Here is a 25,828-nt window from a genome sequence, read left to right as displayed (position 1 = left end):
GCAATATAACCTATTGCTTATATTCTGAACCTGCCCTTAACTCCAGTCTCTTGATAACCATCTGATTGTGTGAAGATAAAATCATAATTAGTTGATAAATTGTTGGGTAAAGTAATATCATGTTTAGGGGTAAAACAAGACAATTTATTAAATCACATTATTACCAATATTTTCATACAAAAATATTGCTTAAATGGCAGAATGTAATTTTTACCTTTTAAAAGGAACCCAGAATATTCAGATTAAACTCATCTTGTTCTTTACTTGAAAGTAAAGTTCAGTCTTCTCTTCAGTTCTTATTGACCATCTTTTCTGAGTTCTACTTTAATTTTATGTCATTTGAGCCAGGGTTACACCAAACATTCAATTCATTAACATAATTATGACTCTCAGTAAGCCATTCTGATTTCCTTCCCATCTTGAAATCTAAGACAGCATAATGTTCCTTTGCTTGGTTAAAAAAGAAAATGAGGATTCTGGCCTGCAATTTGAAAATAATAAATTTGACCTGTACACATGCAAAAGAGCAAGTCATAGCCTAATAATTTTGAACATGGAACACGAGAGAAATATACAATAGTTGTTATAGCAATTTTCTTTTATTTGCTAGGAAATGAACACAATTTTTAATTTGATTCCTTATTTGTTGCAAAAGGTCTTTCTAAAAGCTAAACCAATAATACCTGGAAAAAACATGGCGCATTTTTTCAGAAATTAAGATGATAACATACGATCCAGTTGTCCTAATTCTCCTTGTCTCCAGATAATTTACAGTATTGTTTTAACTCACCTAGTCCAAAGAATATAAACTCACTCTCACCATAGTGTATCTGTGTTGGTGCATATTTTAAGAGGATTGTTGTTCCATCTGAGAATATAAACTCACAATCTTTCATTTTTTGCAAGAAATAATTGAAAGTCAGAGGTGTAGAAAAGTATGAATTGCTATAATAAGAACACAGGGTACAAATAAAAGATCAACTTCAAATTTTACAGGAACAAAAGTTTCCTGGGAGGCAGTAGTAGAGTAAAGTTTGCTTAAAAGGTTACTAGTGTCAAGTGACAGGCGGAGAATTTGAGAAGTGACATAAAGAGTTTTATAAGTGATGAGTGATAGATCAGCTTTATGATATTAAAAATATCCATGTCTACATGATGAACTAGATGTGTGTTTGTAGCATCATTTGATATAAGTGTGTGTACAAAGGGGCATATCCTGGAGAGGGGAGAAGAGGACATTAGATATTACTTCCCATAGCTCCACAACATACAAGGGAATAAGAGAAGGAGTTTGGGATTGCTGTTATAAAAGTGCATCATACTCATTTCCACCCTCTTTCCAGGGAGCAGTTTCTAAAACAATATTAAATTATTTTTAAATTATGGAATCACAATTCAAGGCTGTCAAGTTGCAGCCCAGTCACATGTTAGGCACCAGTGGGCCGAACCGCTTATCTTGACTCCGTGCTTGCTTCTAGCTCAATCTCTTAGTAAAAGCCTCAGGCACTGCAGGTTGCAACAGCAATATGTTCAAGTTGGCAAAACACAAATATCAAATTTCAAATAAATAGTATTTTAAGCACATGACAATAAAAATGGTGGTAGATATGCCAAAATATTTTTGCCTCTATAAACGTGAAAATTAAGACATCATTCACCCTGCACAGTTTGGTCATCTTTTTCCATGACAGAGTGAATTTGCTTAGGAAGCATCTTATTGCTTTTGTCATTTCAGAGGGAAATGCTGCTGAACTGGGAAGAGAGATGGATAGGTCAGGTGGAGGGAAGAAAGGACACTAAAGTCAAATGAGAAAACAAGTAATAATAATGTGAGACAAATCTGGAAAATAATTAAATAAAAGAAAAAGCATATAATAAAAATAACCTTTTTTTAATCAGTATAATTTACTGAGCTGTGTTTTCAGAAGATTGTCTCAGATAATCAAAGGCTAAACCAGGCTATTGCAAAGATGAATTACCCTGGAAAAAAATGAGACATCTGTTCATCTCCTCTAATAAAACTGGAACATAAACTGCTACTCCGATCCCATGCATGAAAAAAATAAAATTAACAGGTCTGAATTTGTTACCTCCATGGGTCTCCCTTCTGTCAAGAAGAGCACAAAAATATTTCATCCACATTACAGGTCTCTAAAAAGCTGATCTTTAATCTATATGTTATTAGCATTATGAGGATCAATGTAGGCATAAAGGAAATTTAAAAAGCCAAGTAATTGTATTTAGTAAATACAAATAAAATATTTGGATATATTTGTATAAATAACAAACTGTAACATACACTTCTTTAAGGAATCCAGTTTCATAAAGGTGAATGAGCTTGCCAAATGGACTGGGAGGAGGAATTCAAATGGAAAGATGTGAGAGACACCTAGAATATTTTAAAGAGAACTTGGCAGGTGGTTTAAGAACCCAAATCCCACAACTGAAAAGACCAAATAAGTTATAAACAGCTAATCTCATTTAGAAGGAGAGTCACTTCCCTGTGGCTTAAATTTATTATAAAGGAAAAGAAAAATAGATTGTAAAGATCATAATTCAGAAGTGAAAAAATTGGAAAAAAATTATGCAAGAAGTAAAAAGGACACAAGGAAAGTCTGTAGTCATCAGAGGTGAGGGCAAGAAGGTTTCTGAAAGTATACTGAGGACATAAAGAATCTTCTCCTCCAAATAGAAATTAATTACTTGTTAGTAATGATATTCAACACAGATTTCCATTCTACAGTTGGGACAAAGCCAGATGATTTAGTCGTGTCTATAATATTTATGATGATTGTGAAGTACCACTCTACCAATAGCTAAGAAGGATATTAAACAACGTAATCTAGAGCTAAGTATTTTTCTATCAGCGGATTCAGGTGACCAACATTTAAGTATTAGGAAAAAGGTGTTCATAAACTCTCCCTGTCATTAATGTTGATCTTTAATATGTCTCAGAGCACTAGAGGAAGATGCATCAAGCTAGAAGCTAGATAATGCCCTGCTAGGATTTAAAAGGGATAAACAAGAAAATCTGTCATCCTGACATCAGTGCCAGGGAAAATACTGGGATGACTGATAGAAGACTCCATAAAGTATTAAAGAATGATAATGTAATTAATTTCATTTCATGTGGTTTATGTAAAATAGATCTTGTCAAAGTAACTTGATTTTATCAATTTATCTGTTAAAACATAGCAAATCAAAATGTCCTCTGTCTTGCATAATTGAAAAGTTTTGATCAGGTGACTGCAAAAGTCCTTTGTGGCCTTTTCTGATTGACAAAACTGCAAGTAAATATCATTTATTACACCTCTCCTCCTTTGAGCAGGCATTTTGTTATAATATTGCTTCTAGTTACCTTTAACTTCCTACTCCAGAAGAGATCAGTCTACTTCAAGCAAATATGAGAGAAAGAATATTTTAGTTTTGACTGAATTAAAAAACAAACAAACAAACAAACAAAAACTTAACAAACCAACCTAAAATACTTTTTAGGTATAGCTATTACCTCCTATTAGAAAAAACACTGTTTTATTACCTTGAGATATTTGATGCAGTTTCTGGTTATAGCTGCCCTTAATGTCCTTCATCTACATATTATTTTTCTCTATTCGTCCTGACCATACCTTTTCATCTGAAGTGCACTGAGTGGTGCCAACGCTTCATTTGGCTCGAGTGCATATGAAAATGATTCTTTTTAGTGATGAACTTGTTCTCTGGTACAGCACTTCAATGTCACTGTGTAGTGGTCTGCTGATTCAACTTTCCTTTATGTAAACCTATTGACATGGCACAAGAGTTTTCAATAGGTTTGTTCTTTATGCTTTATTGTTGTTCCCTCAGCATTAACATAGTTATCAAGAATCAACTGATTATACAGGTAAATAAACTTTAGGCTTTATTCAGATGTCTAGCATCTTCTCTCTTATTTCAATAGGTTTACAGACTTAAATGTGGTAATTAAACATATCTGTAAGTGCTGATTCAGACTCCTCCCTGTTCTTTTCAGAAGTTACTCTCTCTTTTTGCTTTCATGTCTTTATTTGTAAAATGATACCATGATAAAGTTACCTCTTTCATAAGAACCCTGAAATCTGTCTATGGAAAGTACTACATAAAATCTATGTACAGTCATTCCCACTATCATTTCTGTTACTCTGAAAACCTGATGACCACACTGAAGACAGTTTGAGGCCAGGTTTTGGACTTGCCTGTTAATTCTGGGATATTTCAGACTCTTGCTCTTTTCCTTAAAGTGTTGGTGATTTTATATACTATCTGCTACAATTAGAACAAAGAAAAACAAAGTGGTGAGACAGGTTTCAAAAAGATGTGGAAAGGCTTAAATACTTTAAAAATAAGATTACAAGAAGTACTGAAAGTTTTGAAAGGATCTAATCTCACACAGGGTCTGTAATACTTGTTTCTCCTCTTTAAGCTGTTTAAATGAGAATGAAAAAGAAATAAAACATATGAGGTGATGTTATTTCTCACACTAAGAAAGAGAGCCTTACACCCCGATGGGTGACGTGATATATGGACATGCAGTGAAGATACAGTCCCTGCCACAAGTTCCTTATAATTCAAATGTCTTGCTTTTACTAAGTAAATTACTCTGTATTCAGAAGTGGCACTAAATAAGTCTAATCAAATTATACAATGTGAAGCCAGCTTGTTGGAGCATATGACAATAAGTTCATTGGAACTGATATAAATATGGGTGAAGTGAAGCATATGCAGGATCCACAAATATCTCAGGCCTTCAGACAAATGAGTTGCTGCCACAAAATGCCTGCTCTATCCTCTCCCCTATGGAAACAACCCCCATGAAACCCATCTGTTTTAACTTTACTTGGGGGTTTCTCATGAGCAGTACAAATTGATGTACTTTCATCCAGCAATTGATGAAATCAGTTTAATTAGCAAGAATATTTGCAGATCTGGTTGAACAGTAAGAAGCTCCTACAGAAAAGATACAGGTAGGCACTACTAGGTCTTTATGCTTTCTGATATGAAGACCTGTTGCACTAGATCAAACTGTCTTTCTATACAGACTTAACAGGAGTTTCTATGAAGATATGCAAAAACAAGCCCTCCAAATAATCATCTGTAATTTATGCTTCTGGTTGGATCTGTGATCAACATCTCATTCACTGATGGATTCTCTAGGGCATGTCTGAGGACAAACTTCCCCCTCCCTCCTGCTATCATCTCATTCCCTAACCCAGTCATACCGGGATATTTTCTTTCAGTCTTCCCATTCACTCTTACTAACAATACTGAAACTGTTAAGATTGACTATAATATAAGCTACTCCAAAAAATGATTACTGTCATACATTTCAAAGTGATCTGTAGCTATTTGTGGATAAAACAAATGAAAATTTATCAGCTATTTTTTGAGCTTCATATCTCATGGTTAATCTCTATAGCCTTTACCATTTATTTTTAGGATTTTATTTACCATAGTAAAAGCAAATTCCTTCATTGCTGTTTCCTCCCTTACACTAAGAGAGGTAATACTGTAAGCTACAGACATGAAGTCTAATTATCTTCCCTAGTAACTATCATTCTCATTTGATGGTTTGCAATGTGAATTCGTTTTACAAATAGTGTAATTGATTCCAATGTTAGCATTACAAGCAAGAGAGTAATTACTGAAATTCATATTCCTTTTTTTTTCCTCATTTAACCCTTCTATGGTGAATATGTTTAGAACTTAATTAAGGAGCTTTCCAGCAAAGTAGAAATAAATCTTTAAATCCAATCAGGCACTCAAACACTCACATTAGTTTATGGACTTTGATTCAGAGAAGGCTCTTTAAATATGACAGGAGACCTGTACCTAATGCTGACTGAAGAAAAGAGAGTTACATCTGGCACTGCAATGCATTACAGAATGATGAGTATCTTGGAGGATGTGTTTTGAATGATATTCTGAAAAAAATGTCTGAATGTAAGTGAAAAAAAATTGTTTAACTCATACTAATCAGACATTTTCTAACTTAATGCATGGATTTTTTTTTTTTTTTCCCAATACTGAGAAACTCAGGTAAATCTATATAATGGGAGGAACATGATCTCTATCAGAGCACTCAAAAGAAGTAATGCTCTTCCCCAGTTCTGTATTCCTTTCAGTCCTCAAATATAGAGAGAGTGAATGAGAGGGCAATATAGAAAAAATGCTTCCTGAAGCCAGAGACACCCTGGAGAATGAGTGGTGGCAAATCTGACAGGAAATGCAGATTATGAAAATGTTCTTTGTATTCTTGTCAATGGTTTATAAAAAAAACCCCAGATGTCTTCCTCATGTTTCTTTCTCTTACATGTGCCAAAAGTACACTAATATAAAGTACTCTTTTATGCAGCCTGTAGAGATGAATACTACCTGTAGCAATGAAAATGTACTGATAGCACCCATTTCCTCTGTCAAAATTCTGTGTCTCAGATAGTCACCCTTAATACACTCTATATGCAATGAAAAGAAAGAGGTACTTTCACATCTCATTTTATTCCACTTATTTTAGCTGCTTTAAGAAGAGGTGATTAGGTCCCTAAAAGTACTTATTTATTTCCAGTGGTTGTAAAAAAAAATCTGAGCAACTATTGTAGGCATCTCAATTTGGTCAGATCAATAGCAATCCAGATAAGTGTTCACCTGCACAGGGAGGAATAGAAATCAGGATCATAACTGTGGAAAGAAAGTAATCTCAGTGCTGCAAATGCAGCCAGTGGTGTATGCTACAGGTGCTCATAGGTCAGTAGAAAGCAGGTACTGGTCACAATAAAGCAACAATTTAAAAAAGCAAACGAACACTAAGAATTAGTAGAAAATGCTAACGTACAGGTATTTATCCACTGATATTTCATGTCTAGCAAAAGCAGGTAATGAAGATGTAGCTCAGCTCCATTAACGCATTTGGATCTCCTGATGATTAATACCAGAGTTCAGGAGGAAAATAACAGATTCAGCAGTTTTTGAGTGGGTCTTAGACAGAGCAGCCAACATGACTCAGACCTGGTTATATAATTAAATCTTTCTATAACAGTGAATATTATTTTGTAGTCTTTTAATATTCTGTGTAGGTGTTTATAAAAAAAGGGATGGGTTACTTTTAGATATGTCAATGTCCTCATACACATCTACATGAAAACCAAAGAAAGAATAGAACATGAGTCTAAAAATGAAATATAACTCCATGGCAATGGTATTTGTAGCAGGTGAAGGACAGAACACAAGATTGCTATTAAATAAATCACAATTTATTATATGTGCCTCTATTTGGATGCCCAGTTAAGTACCTAATTACTTGAAAAATGCAATTACCATGTAAAGTAATATTAATTTTCAAGCACACCTGCTGAGTTTAGGATTATCATTCAGGTACCCACTCAATGCATGCTGTTGTGCACCACCTGCAGAAAATATTTGTGTGCCTGTCAGGGGGCTGGCATAGGTTATTAGTGAGGAAAACCATGTCTTTGCAGGTTCAGCGGGCAGTCCCATGGCCTATCCAACAAAGCTGACATATTTCATTATGATTCCTAACTGGCAGTGCAGCTTTTTTTATATGATGGGGGGATGTGTGGGAAGAGCCCTTTCTCTGCTCAGACTGGAGATGCTTTTTATTTCTTGGATTTCATCTCCAGCTGATGAGTCCTCTGCTATGCCTACCTATATTGTTTTTATTCTTTTCTCTACTTCCTTGACACATGCTGCATGCCATTAGAGGGCAAAAAATACTGCTAGAACTTCTGTTCTTAGTGCTGGTCCATTTGCTTTGTTGATGACCATTCTAACTGTCAAAGAAGTGAAATGGCATTGCTTTGCAGTACCTGCGCTCCATAGTACTCGCTTTCACATTGTTCTTTGTTTCCTTGACAGGTAGAAACTGTTTCTGTTTTTCCTCTTGAATGCTTTATGTGTGATACCGAACAACTCATGATGACAGCTAAAACATAGCAAGCGGCACTAAAGGACATTTCTCAAATGTGTTTCTTTGCCCTTTCTTCACAGTGAAGATAATAAGACTCAAGACTACCTATGTTTTTCTATGGAGGATAGGATCTTTACTGCTTAAATATCTTTACAGTCTTGTAAATGTTACTTAAGTGACAGAAAGTGTGGCTTCATTCTGGGAAGATTCTCTGATTTCTTATACAGCTTTGGTTTTCACTTTTTTTTTTTTTTTCTTGGTTCAAAAGTAATATTGTCTTACATATTGTCCTGGTTTCTCTCCTGAGGAGAGTGAGTGGCTGTGTGATGTTTGGCTGTTGGCTGAGTTAAACCACAACACATATTTATCATTTTACTGTAATTGCAGGAAATGTGGTTGAGGGAATCGAGCGCTACATGACTGGCGTGGCACAGGGCAAGTGAACAGTGAGGGAGGACATGTAAGTAGACAGGAAAAAGCTAAAAATATGGTGGAGCAACCATTTCTTTCCAAGGAACTGAAGGTTAAGAGCATTGGAGGACCCTGTTTCAGGGTCTAGTTGAGTGAAGTAGTAGGTGTTGAAGCTGATAGAAAATTTCTGGAGAAACATACCAATCTGACAAATTGTAAAACTTTTTTATTAATACAGTTAAACTTTCTACAGGCACCAGGCAGTAGGACCATGAGCAACTGCCTTTCTGGCATCTGAAGGTGTTTGCCTGTACAGAGACATCAGGGTGGTTGAGAGAAAGCTGACTCATGGGCATCTCAGATCTCCGTGCCTCCAGATCAGTGCTCACAGGCACATATTGTGGGGTCCAGAAGGTTGATAGCAAACAAGAAACTTCTGTTCTTAGTCTCCCAACATTTATTTATTTTTCTCTCACAGATGTTATTTCGCTTTTTAAAAAAAATCTGTGCTTGAAGAACAGCTGATGTGACAATGGTGGGAGGTGACTTAGAAATCAAAAAACAGTCTTGTTCACACACTAGGAGAAGGTATAATGTCGAAGAAGATCCCAGGGAAGAATGCAACTGGTATGCGAAGAATCCTCTCCAAGGTTGTCTCCTGGAGAGTCTGCATATCAATAGTCCTGGTCTGCATATCAATATGGGGGGTAGAAAGGAGTAGAAAATCCTTTACTAATCCCTGTAATCACTGCAGAAGAGACACACAGCACCAAGAAGCTGATAAGCTACCTGTTTACAACCCTGGGCTGACCATCTGGCACCCCTTGGAAAAATACCTCTCTTTTGTGGACCTTGAAACACCAAAACACACCTCCGGCTCACAGACCACTTACCTCCACTTACTGAGCATACATTCTAAGTTTTGGTAACTTCTGCCTTAAAAGGGAAACAGAAGTGTTTTCACCAATCACAGTAAATTATGACTAGAGTCTCTCAAACTCTACCTTGAAGGTAAAAAATAATATTAAAGTAGCCCAAATAAAGGGGGATGTCAGGGAAGATACTATCACGGACAATTCAGGGAAGATACCATTGCAGACCTCTGACCTCTGGGACCAGCGATGGGCTGAGCCTCTCTTCCCCCACCATAGGGATGCCTTTGGGTAAGATTAATACTGCCCCAGAGACTTTCTCGGGGACTTAGAGATCTCTATAAAATTCCTTTTTTAACTTAGCATTTTTCAGTAATTTGCAACCTTAATACTTGTATATACCTCTGCAGACAGTAGATTATCACCAGCAATCCACATGAATCTCTATTATTCCTGTTGCTTTAATAAAGTGCCTTATTCGCTTATTGAATTGCTGCACAATTTCTCACTGGGTGCCACCTGATAGGCTGAGAGACTCCATAGATCATGACTGGACAGCAGGTGCAGGGCACTATCAAGTGAATCCAGAATTAGTGTTCCCAGACTTGCAGTGCCACATTGAGTAAACTGTGCCTGTCTGTAATCAGCCACACCATCCCCCAGTGGGACACCGCTAAATTCTGCAGGTTTAGCTGTGAGAGTCCATAAATCGTGGGTGCGGGAGTGCAGCGCACTATTGAGTGAATCCGCTGTTGTCGGACTCATAGTGCTGAACTGGGCATCACTCAGGAACTAAGCCCAGGCACCCCCAGCTCCTCTAATATCTGAGGGTAAGTTGGAATTCAAGGGGGTTTATTTCCTGCTAAATTGCTTTACCACCCTTTTTACGCAACAACTCCCTACAGCTTTCTAGCAGTCTTCACAGACTGTCATCATGGACCCTGTACAGCCTGCTTCCACCAAGGGTTCCTTCATGCTTCCCTATCATATTATGTCGTTGCCTCTAATTTGATGATTTCATTTTAGTTGGAGAAAAAAAGAAGCTGCCACCTCTTTAGATTGTAGAAAGCAACCACACAGTGGTTTTCACCTATTTGCTTTGTCTCCAGGTATTGACAAAAGCTAGACCTCTCTCCAGAAAGTTCCCTCTCATGCATTCATCATTCTCTTGACCCCTGCAAGTTGAGGACTCTCTGCCTTCAGCTCTGTTTCTCAAACGTAGATGTCTGTTGGCCTGTGCAGAGCTCTGTGCCATAGTTAGACTGCTCCACATACCTGAGCTGCAGAAAGCAATATTTGCTGGTACAATGCTGAGTCAGCCTCCAATTTATCCTACTGATTCATGTTGCAATTTTGGCCATGCTATAGGGAAACAACAGCCTGAGATGAAGGCGGTGATTATGATGTTAATCTTTAGGTGCTGTTGGACATTCAAATTGACATAGATGATGGCTGATGAGCAGCAGTTTAAAAATTACTATGATACCAAAGCCTTTCTTCAAGTCTAGCTGGCAAAAACAACTCTTTGGTCTCCATGGAAAATTCAGCATTTCCTGTTGTTGATACTATAGTTCTGAATTTCACAGAAGAGCACAGGGCCACCTTCAAACTAAGCGGCAGGTGGATGCAGCTGTTTAGTTCTCAGTCTGGGTCCTCAGGGTTTCCAATTCGGGCATCTGGCTGAATGCACCAGAGCTCCCTTAAGGCTTTTAAACCTGCCTTCCCAAAACACCACAGCAATGGAGAGGTGATGAAGGGAGGAAGGCATTTCTACTATGAAGTGTGGAAGCATGGATCTGAACCAGGAAGTTGTAAGGTTGGACATGAACTGCTGAGTCCTAGAGAGCACAGTGAAATCAAAGGCAAGATAGCACCACTTTTTTTGCAGAGGATGTTTTTGACACTTTTTGGTTTGTGTCTTCTTGTTCACTTTTCCTTTTACTACCAGCAGTGCAAAATCAGATAATAAAAGATGTAATAGAGGCAGAGAATTTTGCTCTCTCCAACAGGATTTTTCTGATTTACAGATGTTCAAGGAGATTTAAAAAATTGTGAAAATAACCATAAAAGGGTTTCCTGATCCAATATTTCAGACGGTAGTTCTCTCCTTTGAAAAACAAATGCAGTCTTAAAAAAAAAAACAAAAAAAACCCACAGAAGCACACATACATCCATGCATACATGTGCAAATACAGAGATCTGTAACATATTACACACACAAGCTCAGTTTTATTCCAGTGTATACCTATGGATTAAATTTCAAATGAATCAATTGCATAGGAAAATTTCAACTACATTAAATGGAGTCTAGTTTTGTGTAAATATATTTGTACACAACAGAAGATTTGTGTATTCATAGGAAACTAAAAAGCTGTCATTCATATGTAGGTATATATCAGCTAAATAACAATGGCCCAATCATGTTGTTTTGTTAGGCAAAAATAGCATTTTCAATCTCTTAGCATTTTAAGTATATTTTTACTCTCAATTTACATACTAACTTCACCAAAAGCAAATAAATTGAGTAAGAGGAAATGTGTACAGATTTAATCCCTTCTCTTTTTGTTCTTTTCACACAGAGATTGAAAGATTTAAAACAAAGGGAATTTGCTCGAAATGTGGCTTCAAAGTCATGGAAAGATGAGAAGAAACAGGAAAAGGCACTCAAGCGGCTCCACCAGCTTGCAGAGTTACGGAAGCAGTCAGAATGGCAAGTATCTAAAAATTATATTACATTTTAATGCCCTCTTTCCTCAGTCCTAGATGAAATCTCCATATTTTTATTCCTACAGCCTGTAATATACAGAGAAGGTGTATACTGTAACCTGTTTTCAGCTGTCCCTGATTCCAAAAGTTCCTGTTCTGCAAACCATAAAATTGAAAGCTCCTGAATGAATTACTTGTGTTTTTCTCTCCTGTAGCTAGTTAATCTCATCTCTTCTGAACTGAGTGTTTTGAAGATGTTTTCATAACGTCACCATTTTACCTCATTCAAATTGACGTGGATTAGTACAACTGTCTTATCATTTCAAAGGAAGTGAATGGGAGAGGAAAAACACCTTCTAGAGCACCTGTACATAGTCTGTGAATCATTTTCACTACTTTTATTCTACGGAGAGTATTCTCACAGTTTCTCTGTAGAGTACTGGAAGTATCATTATGTGAATGAAAAATAAGTAATTGACTGAGTTAAGTCTATCCACTACTGTTAGCTCTATTGATGAATATCAAGATACAGTACAAAATTTGCTCTAATAAACCTTTTCATTTAAGAAATCTCCTTTGTTTAATGACACAGAATATTTCAGTAGAATAGATTGCCACCAGACCAATTGTTTATGTTAATCTAGGACTATAATTAGTTAAGTAGACAATTAAACTGGCAACCTTTCAAATTCATATCAAGCTTACTGTACCCTGGAAATAATAACATTCATTGCAATTTCATACAAATCTACTGAAAGAAATGTAACCACCTGTGAGAAGATGCCTTTATGCCCACACACTTGAAGATGTACTCTCGAATAGATGGATAAAGTCAATGATTATAGGAAAGCCAGAGTGAGACTGGGAGGAAAAAAGTGAGTTTGCTTTAGAAAGAGCCGGGAGTCCATAATCATTTACAAAGAGCCTGTGAAGACAGTGCTTGCTATTCCTGTTTGTAACAACTAATTGGTTCAGGGGTGGCTGAGAGCCATGATCTTGGTGGAGGGGTAGCATTCCCAGGTGCTCAGGCAAGTCAGCCTTTCTAAGCAAAATTCTACATGCACACACACAATTGTTATTGTCCCTGAGTACTGTGTCTCAGGTTCCAACAGAGTTCCTTACAAGCAGCTAATACAATTTGATAACAAAATTGCTGTTAATCTCATGCACAGAAAAACTGAAAATGCAGCTTTATTTTGCTCTTCCAAGGAGAATTTGAAAAGGATCTCTTTATATGCCTTCTCCAAAAGATAATTCCTTCTTGATGAACAAAGAAGGGTGAATTTGTATCTCCTGATGCCAAATTTGTGTCAAATGCAAATATATTCTCAGAAATACATACATACTCTCATACTGCAAGTTGACCCTACTCCAAGGACTCTTTATATTGTTCCCACTACTGAAGATCAATGCATTTTTATAGCATTTCTAAAACATGCTAGCCTATTTATAGATAGCTGTTATGCAGATCTGGTGGTCGTAATTTACTTACATTTAATTAAAATATTTTCTAATTTTTAACCAAACTTTTTGCTGAAGCTAGTTCTAAAATTTTTTCATGTAAGTGTACTGTAGTACTGCATTGATAGCAAATAGAGATAATTAGTCTAATGAAATGCATATTTAAAATATTACTTGGAATAACATTTCTATGGTGGTTACATATGTCTCATCTCTAGTAGAAAATAGCAACAATCATTCTAATCTCAGTTAATTATCTATTGCAAGAAATCAATTATTTACCCCGTTTGTGGCCTTCTTAGAACAGGTTGGGGTTTGGTTTTTTTTAAAGTAAAGCACAGATTTTAAATCTGAGAGGTTTTGCAAAGAGGAAAAATGTAATTAATTAAAGTAGAATACAGAAATAGAAAATATGACAAAGTCAGCCAAATGGTGGTTGATAATAAAAGCACTGAAGTTGCCATTAATGTTGTTGGCAATCCACCTTGTATCCTCTTCCACACCTATGTTTGGTGATAGTTTTAGCATTAATATATCTTTGAATATTTCACAAAGTTATTTATTGTGGAATAATATAAAGATAAAATAAAAATCTACTCTTAAAAAATCATACATATACCCCATACATATATCAAAGTAATCAGAATGCTGCCTTTTCTCTTATAGAGTTTGATTCTGCAGACACTTGAGGTGGAAGGCACAATTTCCTTTGCAGTGGCCTCTCAGAAAACCAAGACTTACCACAGACCAGATTCTCTTTGACATAAATTCAGAATAAAGACAATATTGTTTATTCTGGATATACATGGGCATAGCTCTGAAAAAAAGCATTCATGTGCTGACTTCAAATCATATAATTTCCTGTATATAAAGACTGTCTTGCCCATATAGAAGCCCAAACTCAGAGACAGACTGCATATTTACCTTCCAGAAACTTTAGAAACTTAATTTTCTCTTGTAACAGCATGAATGAGACCCTTCTTTGCCAGGCAGACTTCTGTATTAACTTGTTTATGTAACAGAGCTTTTTTTTTATTATTTATTATTTTACAGTGTCACTGAGAGTGGACCATTGCTTAAAACCCCCAGATTAGTAATGGAAAAGCAACAATCTCCAGATGGCATTTTCCTGTACAAGGGCGGCAAGTTCACAGCCAGTTCTTCAAGAACAGCCACACGTGGAGGACAAGGTTTCTCCAACACTGTACTAGAGAAAGAGCAGCTTATCATAAGCAGGCACCAGCCCCCTACTGAAGGCTCCCGTGCACTTGGAAATCAAGTCTCACAGGTGTCCCCAGATAGCACCAATACTTCTCAAAGGGCAGGAGTGTCTTTCTCATTCTCTAAAAAAGTACTTTTGAAGCTTGAGTCCTCAGCATCAGTCTTCAGTGAGAACTCTGAAGAAGGAAACGATTTTAGGGAATCCTCCAACCATAAAACAAAGCAAGTTGTTGAGGGCTGTCGTTCTGGCACACTTTTGGAAGAGGGCGTGAAAACAATCTTGGATAAAGGATCACCTATTACACAAGAACAAATGGATCTGGAAAACAGTACATCAAGTCATGTAGCTGCAAAACCTAAAATGCTAAACAAAAATGATAAAAGTAGCGATAGAGAATTAGAAGAAAAGGTCAGTGCTCATCCTTCATTTTCCGAAGTCAAAATACAGCTTTCAAATTTGGATTTTTCTGGTTCACTCAGAGAAATAGAGCAAGAGAGCAAATTGAATGAGTCTGAGCAATTGTTAGAAACCCTCATTTCACCTTCATGTCAAGCTAGCAATTTTTGTACACAGCTGAACACCTACAAGCACAGCAATGCCCACCTGCTTGACCAGTTACCTGAGCTCCAACAACAGCCAAAACCTCAGCTGGCATGCTCAAGCAATATTAATGACAGTACTGGGGTGGTAAAAAGAGAAAGATCTTTGGAGAGTTCAGAAACTACAAATGGAAATATGGAAACCCTTCCAAGGGAAACCACAGCTAAAGGGGTTAAGCCCCAGGCATTGCCTTTCCTCCACGTAGTGAGCAAAGATGGCACCACTGCCCTGCAGTGGCCTACAGAATTACTTTTGTTTACAAAAACTGAGCCGTGTATTTCATATGGCTGTAATCCACTGTATTTTGACTTCAGACTCTCTTTAAATCACAGAGAAGGTAAACAGCATGAAACAAACAAAGCAAGCTGTAAAGAGCACTCTATAAATAAGACTGCAGATGAAAATGAAGCCTCAGGTTTAATAAAACACATGCAAATGTCAAATGAACAAGATAATCAGTTATTGAAACCAAAGAAGATGAAAGGTTCCCTAAGTCCAATAAAGGCCAAGCAAAAAGCTGAGTCAGACATATGGAAAGAAATGAATGAAAATGGTCAAAAATGTGTTGCAGATTATTTGAATGACAATATACCCAAAGTGCCTGCTTACCTTCATGTCTCACAAAAGGATTATGCAACAGAAAAAAGTCTTCATACAACAACACTGAGAAGACCTTTAAAGCATCATTTTCAAAGCTGTGAAAGAAAAAAGCAGAACATTAGAAATGAAAGCATTTCCTTTTCTGCTTTTATGTCTAGGATTAAAAAGTCTAAAGCTGCAAAATGTAATTTAATGTATTCTGAGGAAAAATGTGAAAACCAAAATGACTGCAAATCCCTTCAAGACATGGCCAGCTGCATCAGTGACATAAGTGACAGTGGAAAAGACTCTAGTGGAATTTTCCTTAGTGATAAATCTAGTTCAAACAGTGAGTATTCAGAAAATGAAGGATGTGGAAGTTACATGAGATGCTGGAGATTGCCATCTCCTCAAAAGTTCTCCTCCGACAGACATTCCAGCTATTCTGACATTTCAGTTAGCAGTACGAGTAGCTACATGAGCTACATAAGTCCTGCAACAATCAGTCACAGCAGAAATAATTTTATTTTTTGTTGTAAAAGAAAAAGCAAGACAGCTGAAATGCACAAATGTAAACACAGAAAGCACAAGTGTATTTTAACTACCAATGATACAGATGAGGATTATTTTTGTCATAGTAGAAGTCACAGAACTAGAAACTGTGCACAGGGGGGCACAATTAAATATCAAAGATGTTCAAGACATAAAGTTTCACAACACAGAGACAGATCTAAACACAGCAGACGTAGACACCAGCATATTGGCAAAGTGCATAGTAGAAGAAGAAGCTACCATATCTCCAAAAGTTGTTCTACCAGAGATTCAAGAAGCAGTGAAAGATCATCTAGTAGCAGAATATCAAGAGGTAGCAGTCCAGGATCCTTCTCAAAAGAGACTGACAATGGTGACAACAATACAAAGGAGGACATAGAAAGAGATTCTAACACTGAACTTGGAAAAGCTGAAACTACACATTATGACTCTCTGAATGTGAATGGTCAGTCAAAAAACTTTGCCAGCTGCTCTTCTGAAACCCTGGCAAAAGACATATATGGAAAAAGGAAGTCACTGACAGCCCAGTTACTTTTAGAAAGAGTGCAGTCTAAGAAAACCCAGGAACAAATACATGATTCAGAGAGATTTTCAAACACTTGTGGGGTAGAAATAAAGGATCACTCACGAGGTCACTTTGCTCTTCAGTTTTCATCATCAGTAAATGATATTGCAATGTTGCCTTTGCCAGAGAAACTGCTAAGCATAGGTAAAAATGACATGGGGCGTAAAGAAATCAGTTCATTGGAAACCAGTGTGAAGGAAAACAACTTTGAAGCATCAGAGATAACTCACGTTGCTCTTTCAAGAGGCACTGATTATGATCATTGTCTTTTTAAAGACATCATTCAAATAGGAACAGGCTATCAGAGCCCAAGCATAAAAAGGAACACAGCAATAAAGGAACAATCCAATCTCTTCATTAGTGAAGTGCAACCCTTTATACAAAGCTGTGACCCAGTACCAAATGATTTCCCTGGTGCTTTTCCCTCTAATATATATTCCATTGTTGCTAATTCAACAGAGACCAAAGAAGAACTGCATGATGTAAACATGGACTCGAACCTGGCAGAAGGCAGTTCAGACTCTCTTTGTGTCAATGCTATGCAGAAGTATGATGACACAGTAAAAGACCTTGAAATGTATAGTAAATCCACCTCCCCTCCTTTAATGCAGCAGCCTATCACATTTTCACCAGAGGAAGTAGACAAATACAGGTTGCTGCAGCTGCAAGCCCAGCAGCATATGCAGAAACAACTTCTGGCAAAACACCTGAGAATTTTGCCTACTCCAGGACCAGCTGCCTTCTCTGCAACACCAGCAGTTCCTGCCCTTCCTGTTCAGCAACATGCTACTGTCACCACCATCCACCACACACTGCTGCAACACTTTGCTGTCTCAGCATCTGTACATTCCCACAGCAGCCATCTCTCCATGGCACATCTCCACCCCTTCTCTCAGGCACATTTCACTCCCATATCACTTTCCCCGTTAGTGCCAGCCTTCATTCCCACCCACCCTGCTTTGCTGACAGGACACCCATTGCACTTGGTCTCCTCCAGCCCCCTCCACCCTTCCCCACTGACCTTCCCCGCACTGCCCCCCACTGCATATATCCCAGCCTTATTTACACCACACCTGAATGCAGCCACGCCTTCTGCTATACATCCAAATCCCTTAGTTCATCCATTATTCCAAGGGCAAGAGCTCCATCACCATTCTTGCTCTAGCCAGACCCAAGAGTTGCCTACAATAAAAGAAGTTTTCAGCATTTCTAGCTATTTAAACTAGCCCAAAAGATTATGCCATGGCTCCAAAACCAAATTTGAATAAAATCAAATATTCAATCACATGTCTGAGGGGAAATCTACTGTTTTTCTGGGAGCACAGCAGCAAATACGTTAAAGTCCACATTCTGGCTGACAGCATATGAATGTTGATTTAGTTCTTGTATTACTGAGTAAATGCTGGTTTAAAGCCTTTTATGACACTGTCACACGGAGGATGGGGTCCAGTAGTGTCATGCTACAGAAGGTTTGGAAAGAACAGCCTGAAGTCTATGACTGTCAGTAGGAATGGGACCACAGCACCCAGATGCAATGGGACGAAGAATATCAACACTGATGAGTTAAAGTAGCATAATTTAAGATAGAGCAATCTTGACACACCTCAAAGGTTTTCTTTTCTGAGTGTGTATATGCAATAGTACTTGATGGTTAAGGCATTTCAGACTGAGCAAAATAAAAGGCATCTGGGACCACATGTCCCTGGTTCTGTCTCCTACCCGAAATAAATTAGGGAACCTCAGAGTGAGGGGTGATGAGTTAACACTGGAAGAATGTGGTCACAACAACACCTCAAAGATACTTTAGTGATTTTATCCCTGGGATATGTTGGTTGGACAATGTAAAGGGACTGCAGTCTTGCCAAAGGTAGGTAACAAAAAATTCCTTTAGCGTAGGGGTCTCTTTGCTGGCAGAAGCAGGCTGATACTTTTCTCCCTGAGCCAAGTATCCAAGAAGGCAACAGAAAGAAGGGGATGAGTCTAAGTTCTTTGGTATTGCCTGCCTGTGGTTGTAGCATAGGGTATGTCAGGGATGGGCTGCAGCAGCCCAGAGTTGCCAAGCATTTGCTCCTGTCTTTGAATCTCAGAGGTTCTTGGACAAGACTGCAACACTTCTTTCCTACCAAACAGAGCTCTGATGTGTGAGAGGGTCTTGCCCAAAGGATATGTTTCAACCCTTTCACAGACAACATAAACAATTGACTGGTCCTATAAAACCATGCTGATATTCATAAAAATGCAGAAGTAAAATTTTAAGTGAAAACTGGCTCTCCAGGTCCAATCTCATAGAAAACCATGCCACAATACTCAGTGTTTCAAAGTATATTAAATCTAAACAAATATGTCAAGACTCTCACATGGCTTCCCAAACTCTCAACATACAAATTGAAGTTCTGAATCTTCAATGTTTGAATGCATGTATCCAGCCTCCAGAGTAATGCGTGGTTGAAATTACTAATAATAACTGTGTATCTGGAAATAGGTGAGGACTTCATCATCTCTTTGAATGGCACATTTTGAATATTTTTATAATGTTTCTAACTCAACATGAGATGTTTAGCATGAAATTAAGTTCATAATTGTGGTAGGAATGGAGGCATGCTTCCCAATACAATTGGACAGTAAACTGTCCAACAGACAGTACCTTTTTGTTTGGATTAGAAATATTTGAAATATTTTAAATTCATTTGCAATGATGTAGTGCACAATTAATAATGTATCTTACAGAATCAGTATAAAACACATTTCAAAACTTTTGGAGGATTTTATTACATTATATTTGGCTATCTGAAAAAAAATGAGAAATTTAATTGCAATCAAGTTGAGTATATTCTAACTTGGTTTTAATCAAACCAGATTGATCCATTGCAATAAAATGGAATTGTTTTAATTTCCAAAAGCAACTGCTTCAGCATAAACTGATATTGTGCCAAACTTCTCAAATGGCTTTAAAAGTTGTGACTGCATGTTTTATATTTTCAAAGTTAGTTTCTTTGGATACTTAACATTTTAACCATCAAATAAAAGTATCAGGAAAAAATCTGGAGACTGAGCAGAAGCAAAACATTTCTGTATTGAAAAAGATTGGTGAAACCAGCACCTTAAAATATCTTTTGGTTGTATTCCCAGATGATTTATTATTCTCAAATGATTTATTTATTTCATTAACAAAATGCATTCATGCTATTTTGGAGTTACTTAACTTTATGGTTTAATTTTCTAATTTTAATTATACAGAACCTCTTTAATTGAAATTCAGAATTAAGGAAGTCAGAAATATTCTTTGGGAAAGTTGTTGAAAATAAATAAATATTTCCATGGTTTTAAAAATCCTTCCTTTTAATTTTGGCTGAAAACCTTCCCAAAATTAGATCTGAATGTAGATATAATTTCTATACTTCTGAAACTTTATTTTCTGAGAATCAAACATATTTCACTGCATGTGACAACATCTCTGAAAATAAGTATTTGCTTGCTTGGATGGAGATCCCTCACTCAGTGATTCATAATGTTATGATTCTGTAGATACACTCTGAATTGGACATTTTAAAGGAGCAGGTCAACCTGTGCCCTAGAAAAGGCTGACTGAGCTGCACAGCCATCACCACCACTTCAGGCCTAATACCAGCCTAAAATATGCATTTCCAGCCCTGCAAACTTTTACATTTATCAGCCCAGTTCCAGTCCTATTCAAGAAAAATCAGTTCTTGTTGTATGTAAAAGTTCACTTGAATCCTAAGTAGATAACACCAAGAGAAAAAGGTGGAAGAGAAGAAATGCCAGGCTAATCTAATCTTTAATGTGTGCATACATATTTTGTGTCCCCACTTCTTACAGGAAATGTTAATATCGTAGAAATTCCTATGGCAAGAAACCTGACCAACTGAAACTTAACAGCATCATACTATGTAGATCATTTATGATAAATAAATATTTATGTTTCCCTTAATGTATGCACAATACAATGGGATTCTAGGAAGGAACCAAATCATAGGATGTCCATGCATCATTGTATATATCAACAAAGATGATCTAGTAATGCAAATGAATAGACAAAAAAGATTATATTTAATTCTTGGAAAAATGGGAATTAGGATTTTGAGAGGTATTCATGGAAAAAAAAAGAGATTAAGAAGGAACAGAAGTAGCACAATAGGAAAACAACAATCATCACCAACAGAGAGAATGTCCAATATTGTTCTTAGTACACAGACGGGATTTTCTTGGAGAAATATAATAAAATTATCAGCACAGCTGAGATTATATATTTGCTCTACTTGCTGCCATATTTGGTTTTCATCTGCAATGTACTTTAAATATGTGTCATTATTATTATTAAAAGCATAATTGAATCTGATGTCTGGAGCCATGCTACAATTTTGATTTTATTTAGACTGATTTTTAAAAGACTTACAGTATCCTGGTGGCAGTGATATACACACTCCAAGTTAATAATCTATTTTAACTTGGTTGTAAATTCTTGATACATAATCTAAGGAAACAGGTCTCACGCTGTAAAATTCCACTAACAAAAGTTTCCTGAGTTACACAATGATAAATTTTTTTGCTGTTTTTTGTTTGTTTTGGTAACTGAGGCACTTCTGGAATACATTTAATGTATATTTGTTGTGCAGATTTGCATAAAAATGCCATTTGACCAGACTGATTTTAAAAGTGTTATGTTTATAATTAAAACTGGATAATACTCTGGCTAGTATAATATGTAAACTAGTAATTTTGTTTTGTATTCTCTGTATAAAGTGTTTTATATTAAACAGTAGCTACGTGAACTGCACTATTGTACATGCAATGCTGTTTTTTTTTTTTTTTTAGGTTATTCAAGGAATTCCTGGGAATGTAGTTTAATGCAATAATTTTTTTTCTTTTTTCAATAAAAAGGCTTACTTGTATAAAGAGTGTCAGTCATGTATTTTTAATGTAAAGCATACCAAAAGGTAGCAACATAATAAAATGCAGAATGATTAAAACTTATTCTGTATTTTAATCTGCAGAATTAAAATGCATTTAATTCATCCCTGTGGCTATAATACTAAGATTTCTTAGAATGTTTCCTAAAGATTTTAGTATGTGTTACAAAAGTGGGTTGTTTAAATGGAACTGAAAATAAATATTCCTTAAAAAAATTTATTCTATCTATGTGGTTTTTGCAAGTACTTTTAATGGATCAACATACCCCCTGGATATTTTTGTGATGTAGTCAGTTTATTTAGAATTACACTTATAACTCACTTGTCAGGTTCCTCAAATCATGTCTCTGAGCTACGATTCCTAATGTTTATGTAGTATGTCCTTTGATAAAGAAGCTAACAGTAGGATCCACAAAAGTATTATTTATTCATGGTTTCAGAAGTTTCATGTCTCTAGGTGAGCACAAAGACTGTAGTAACAAAAACAAGTGCCTCCATGGGTACATGTAATAGGTAGATTTCTGTCTTTTGAGATGTGGTGTAACAGAGATCATATTCTGCTAGGTCTGTATATATTCTGTCTGCATAGCTGGAAATACCTTGGCCAATCTCTGAGACCAAATTTATCTACCATGCAGTGACAGCTCATGACTCAGGCATTCTATAAAATCTTGAAATCACAGCAAATCGGCAGAGACGTAATTGACACAGTGTAACTAATTCCATTCAATCATGTTTCTTCATCATGTTTTTTCATAATAAAAACAAATCAGAATTGGACAAACTTTAAAAAAAGTGTGGCATGTCTGAAGGAAATCCCCTGAGAATTAATACCTATGCCATTAACTGTTAACTATAGTAGGCTCCCAGTTGAGATCAGATCTCACCTGTTTGTTGTTGAGCAGTGATACTCTTTTGACCAAGATGTAATATGTGAAGAAATAAAGTTGTCCACACCTTCCTATTCCTGGTAAAGCTAGCTTCTAATTACCCTTTCTTAAAGCTTGCATCACAGATCTGTTTAACAGTTAAGCCTAAACTGACTTTTTAATCTTTTTTTTTCTATACCATAATTCACCTGTTCAGGTCAAACTAAAATTCAGGACTGTTGCTTCCTTGAGAATGAAAAACAGATGTTTTGATAAACTTGGAGTGTCTCTTATCACCAGATGGAGAGACTTTTGGGGAAAACAAATATACATTTTATTTACCTTCAAAATGGAAAGCCCAATAAAGCAGATATTTAGAGATAGTATAAAGGAAAAGAAAAACATATTTTAGCTACTTATGTCTAAGTTTAGCTTCAAGACAGTCTATTTACTTCCCTCAGTTAAAATACTGGTTCAATGCAGTGTCCAGTCTTAGGACAACCCAGACATTGCCTCCGCTCCACAGGATCTCAACAGGCGGATGGAATTGTTCTTAGATATTCTGTTTCCCCCAGTGTTTGCTCAGATTGGGAAACCTCCCTGCCCTCTGAAGGCTTCCTGTAAGTCTGAGGTGGGTCTTCAGGGCTCCTTCCATTGCAGTGCTGTGTACTGCAGCTAACATGCATCCAGCCCTTGGGCACAGGCTAGGCAGTGTTGTCACCCAGCCAGGCAGAATACAAAATGAATATGACTGCAAAATAGACTAGATTAGACTTTTTCATTTGGACCTATAAAATTTATCTTGTCCAACTGCCTGACCAGTTCAGAATTGACCAAGTTAAAGCACGGTACTAAGGACGTTGTCCAAACGCCTCTTAAACACTGACAGATTTGGGACATCAACCACCTCTCTAGGAAGCCTGTTCCAGTGTTTGACTGCCCTCAAGGTAAATAAATGCTTCTTAATATCCAGTTTAAACCTCCCTGGCACAGCTTTGAACCATCCCTACATGTCCTTTCACTAGATCCCAGGGAGAAGAGATCAGTACCCTCCTCTCCACTTCCCCTCCCCAGGAAGCTGCAGAGAACAATGAGATCACCCCTCAGACTCCTTTCTCCAAACTAGACAAGCCCAAAGCCCTTAGCCACTCCTCATAGGACATTCCTTCCAGCCCTTTCACCAGCTTTGTGTCCCTCCTCTGGACGCATTCAAGGACCTTCACATCCTTCTTAAATTGTGGGACCCAGAACTGCACACAGGGCTCAAGGTGAGGCCACACCATTACTGAATACAGTGGGATAATCACCTCTTTTGATCATCTAGTTATGCCGTGTTTGATGCATCCCAGGATGTGATTTGCCCTCTTGGCTACCAGGGCACACTCCTATTGAGCCTACTCTCGACCACCACCCCCAGATCCCTTTCTGCAGGGCTGATCTCCAGCCACTCTTCTCCCAGTTTATACTTGTGCCTGGTGTTACTCTGTCCTAAGTGCAGAATCCAGCATTTTGAATTTTTAAATTTCATCCCATTAATCAGAAACCATTGCTCCAATCTGTCTAGATCCCTCTGCAAGGCCTTTTGTCCCTCAAGAGAGTTAACAGTACCTCCCAGTTTGGTATCAACCACCAAATCCAGGTTTCAACCCCCACATTAAAGTAGGTTTTGCTTTCTCTTCTCTTCTCTTCTCTTCTCTTCTCTTCTCTTCTTTTGCTTTCTCTTCTCTTCTCTTCTCTTCTCTTCTCTTCTCTTCTCTTCTCTTCTCTTCTCTTCTCTTCTTTATTTCACTCTCTTTTCTCCCTACTCTGTTCTGCTTCAATGTTTAGTCCCACAATCAATCACATCAGCAGAGCCAAAGAGGGGAATGAGACTGGGTCAGGACAGAAAAAGAGAGAGAGAGAACAGCACAGGAAGGAAGGCACATATTGGGCCAATTTTCTTCAGAGATGATATTTGAGTACTTATGTCCCCACACAACACTAGCAAAACCTTTCCTACACTTGGTAGAAAGTCTTTCACTTTAGTGCATAACCTTATTATGCAAAGCATCTTAATATAAACTTTATACAGAAATATAAAGAATCACTGGGAATGCAGCTCATTACCTTGCTCTTTCTAGACACTAGGCACAATGACAACAATGTGGGCAGGGATAACAGGAATCTGCAAGTCAGTGAACTGCACTACTGCCTTGCTGAGATTAGGACACACTGCTGTGATGTTCTTGAACATTTTTCTGCCCTAGGGCTAAAGAGAATGAACTCATTAACATTTCAGGTCATGGAAATACACTCACTGTCTTCAGGACATCGGGCTGAGCCTCAAGTCAACACCTTACTTGTCCACAATTGTTTTGCCTAATGTTTTGCTAATTAATGAGGGTTTACAGAAAGGACACCAGCACCAACTAAAAGAGTAAGCTTATTTTACTGATTATCTTAGGATAATACAAACAAAGCAACTACACAGTAAAAAATCAAATTAAGCCAAATATATTGCGAAGCAACAACATACAATTAGGCAATGCATCTAACCATTAGTACATAAAGTTAACAATAGTGATTAAGAAAGATACATCACCAACTTCCCAGTCACCATCATCCAGACCTGCAGTCACTGGGGTGTCCTGGAGCAGCAAGGGTTTGGAGAACCTCTCCTGGGCAATTGGGAAGTCCTGTGTAGTGCATCCACCTGCAGATGAGGCCACCGAAGAGTCACTGCACGGAGGTCCAGCCTTATAGTTCTTAATTACCAAACTCAGCAAGTCAGGATGACTTGCTTTTTCCTTTGTGCAGAAACACCTGGCACCTCATCCTCCAAGCTGGGTTCCACCCAGAGTCTGGCCAGTCCTTAGAGAGGAACCCAAGGGAATATTTCTGTCTTTGTGGTTCTGACCACAGCTTTCTCAGCTGATATCTGTCTAGTTTCGCCACCTATTCCAGTCCTAACCCAAGACATCTACTGATTGCACTTATTGTTATATTTGCCAATGATTGCTAAAATATAATTTTATTTGCAGATTATTGCAAAAAAGTTGCTGATTGCTGTTATACTATGAATGTTAAAACAAATGCCTGCATATATTGTTTCATTTGCTAAGGGCTGCAAAAAAGTTGCTGATTGCTG

At 37.3% G+C, this 25,828-nt stretch overlaps 1 protein-coding gene across 1 annotated transcript in view; it reads left to right on the top strand.

Annotated features, from left to right (window-relative positions):
- Positions 1 to 18,130, top strand: part of ZNF804B (zinc finger protein 804B) — a gene marked incomplete at its 5' end in the record, with an annotated part of 28,997 nt that extends 10,867 nt beyond the window's left edge. Inside the window, 2 exons of the mRNA XM_010168019.1 lie at positions 11,799 to 11,929; positions 14,440 to 18,130. Of these exons, the coding sequence (XP_010166321.1) occupies positions 11,799 to 11,929; positions 14,440 to 18,130 (3,822 nt within the window). The remainder of the gene's footprint in view (positions 1 to 11,798; positions 11,930 to 14,439) is intronic.
- Between the last annotated feature and the right edge of the window lie 7,698 nt (positions 18,131 to 25,828).

This window comes from Antrostomus carolinensis, unplaced genomic scaffold (assembly GCF_000700745.2).
Source record: "Antrostomus carolinensis isolate BGI_N321 unplaced genomic scaffold, ASM70074v2 scaffold1380, whole genome shotgun sequence".
Taxonomy (NCBI): domain Eukaryota; kingdom Metazoa; phylum Chordata; class Aves; order Caprimulgiformes; family Caprimulgidae; genus Antrostomus; species Antrostomus carolinensis.
The sequence above is the reverse complement of the archived record's forward strand: the minus strand, read 5'-3'. Positions and strand labels throughout refer to the sequence as shown.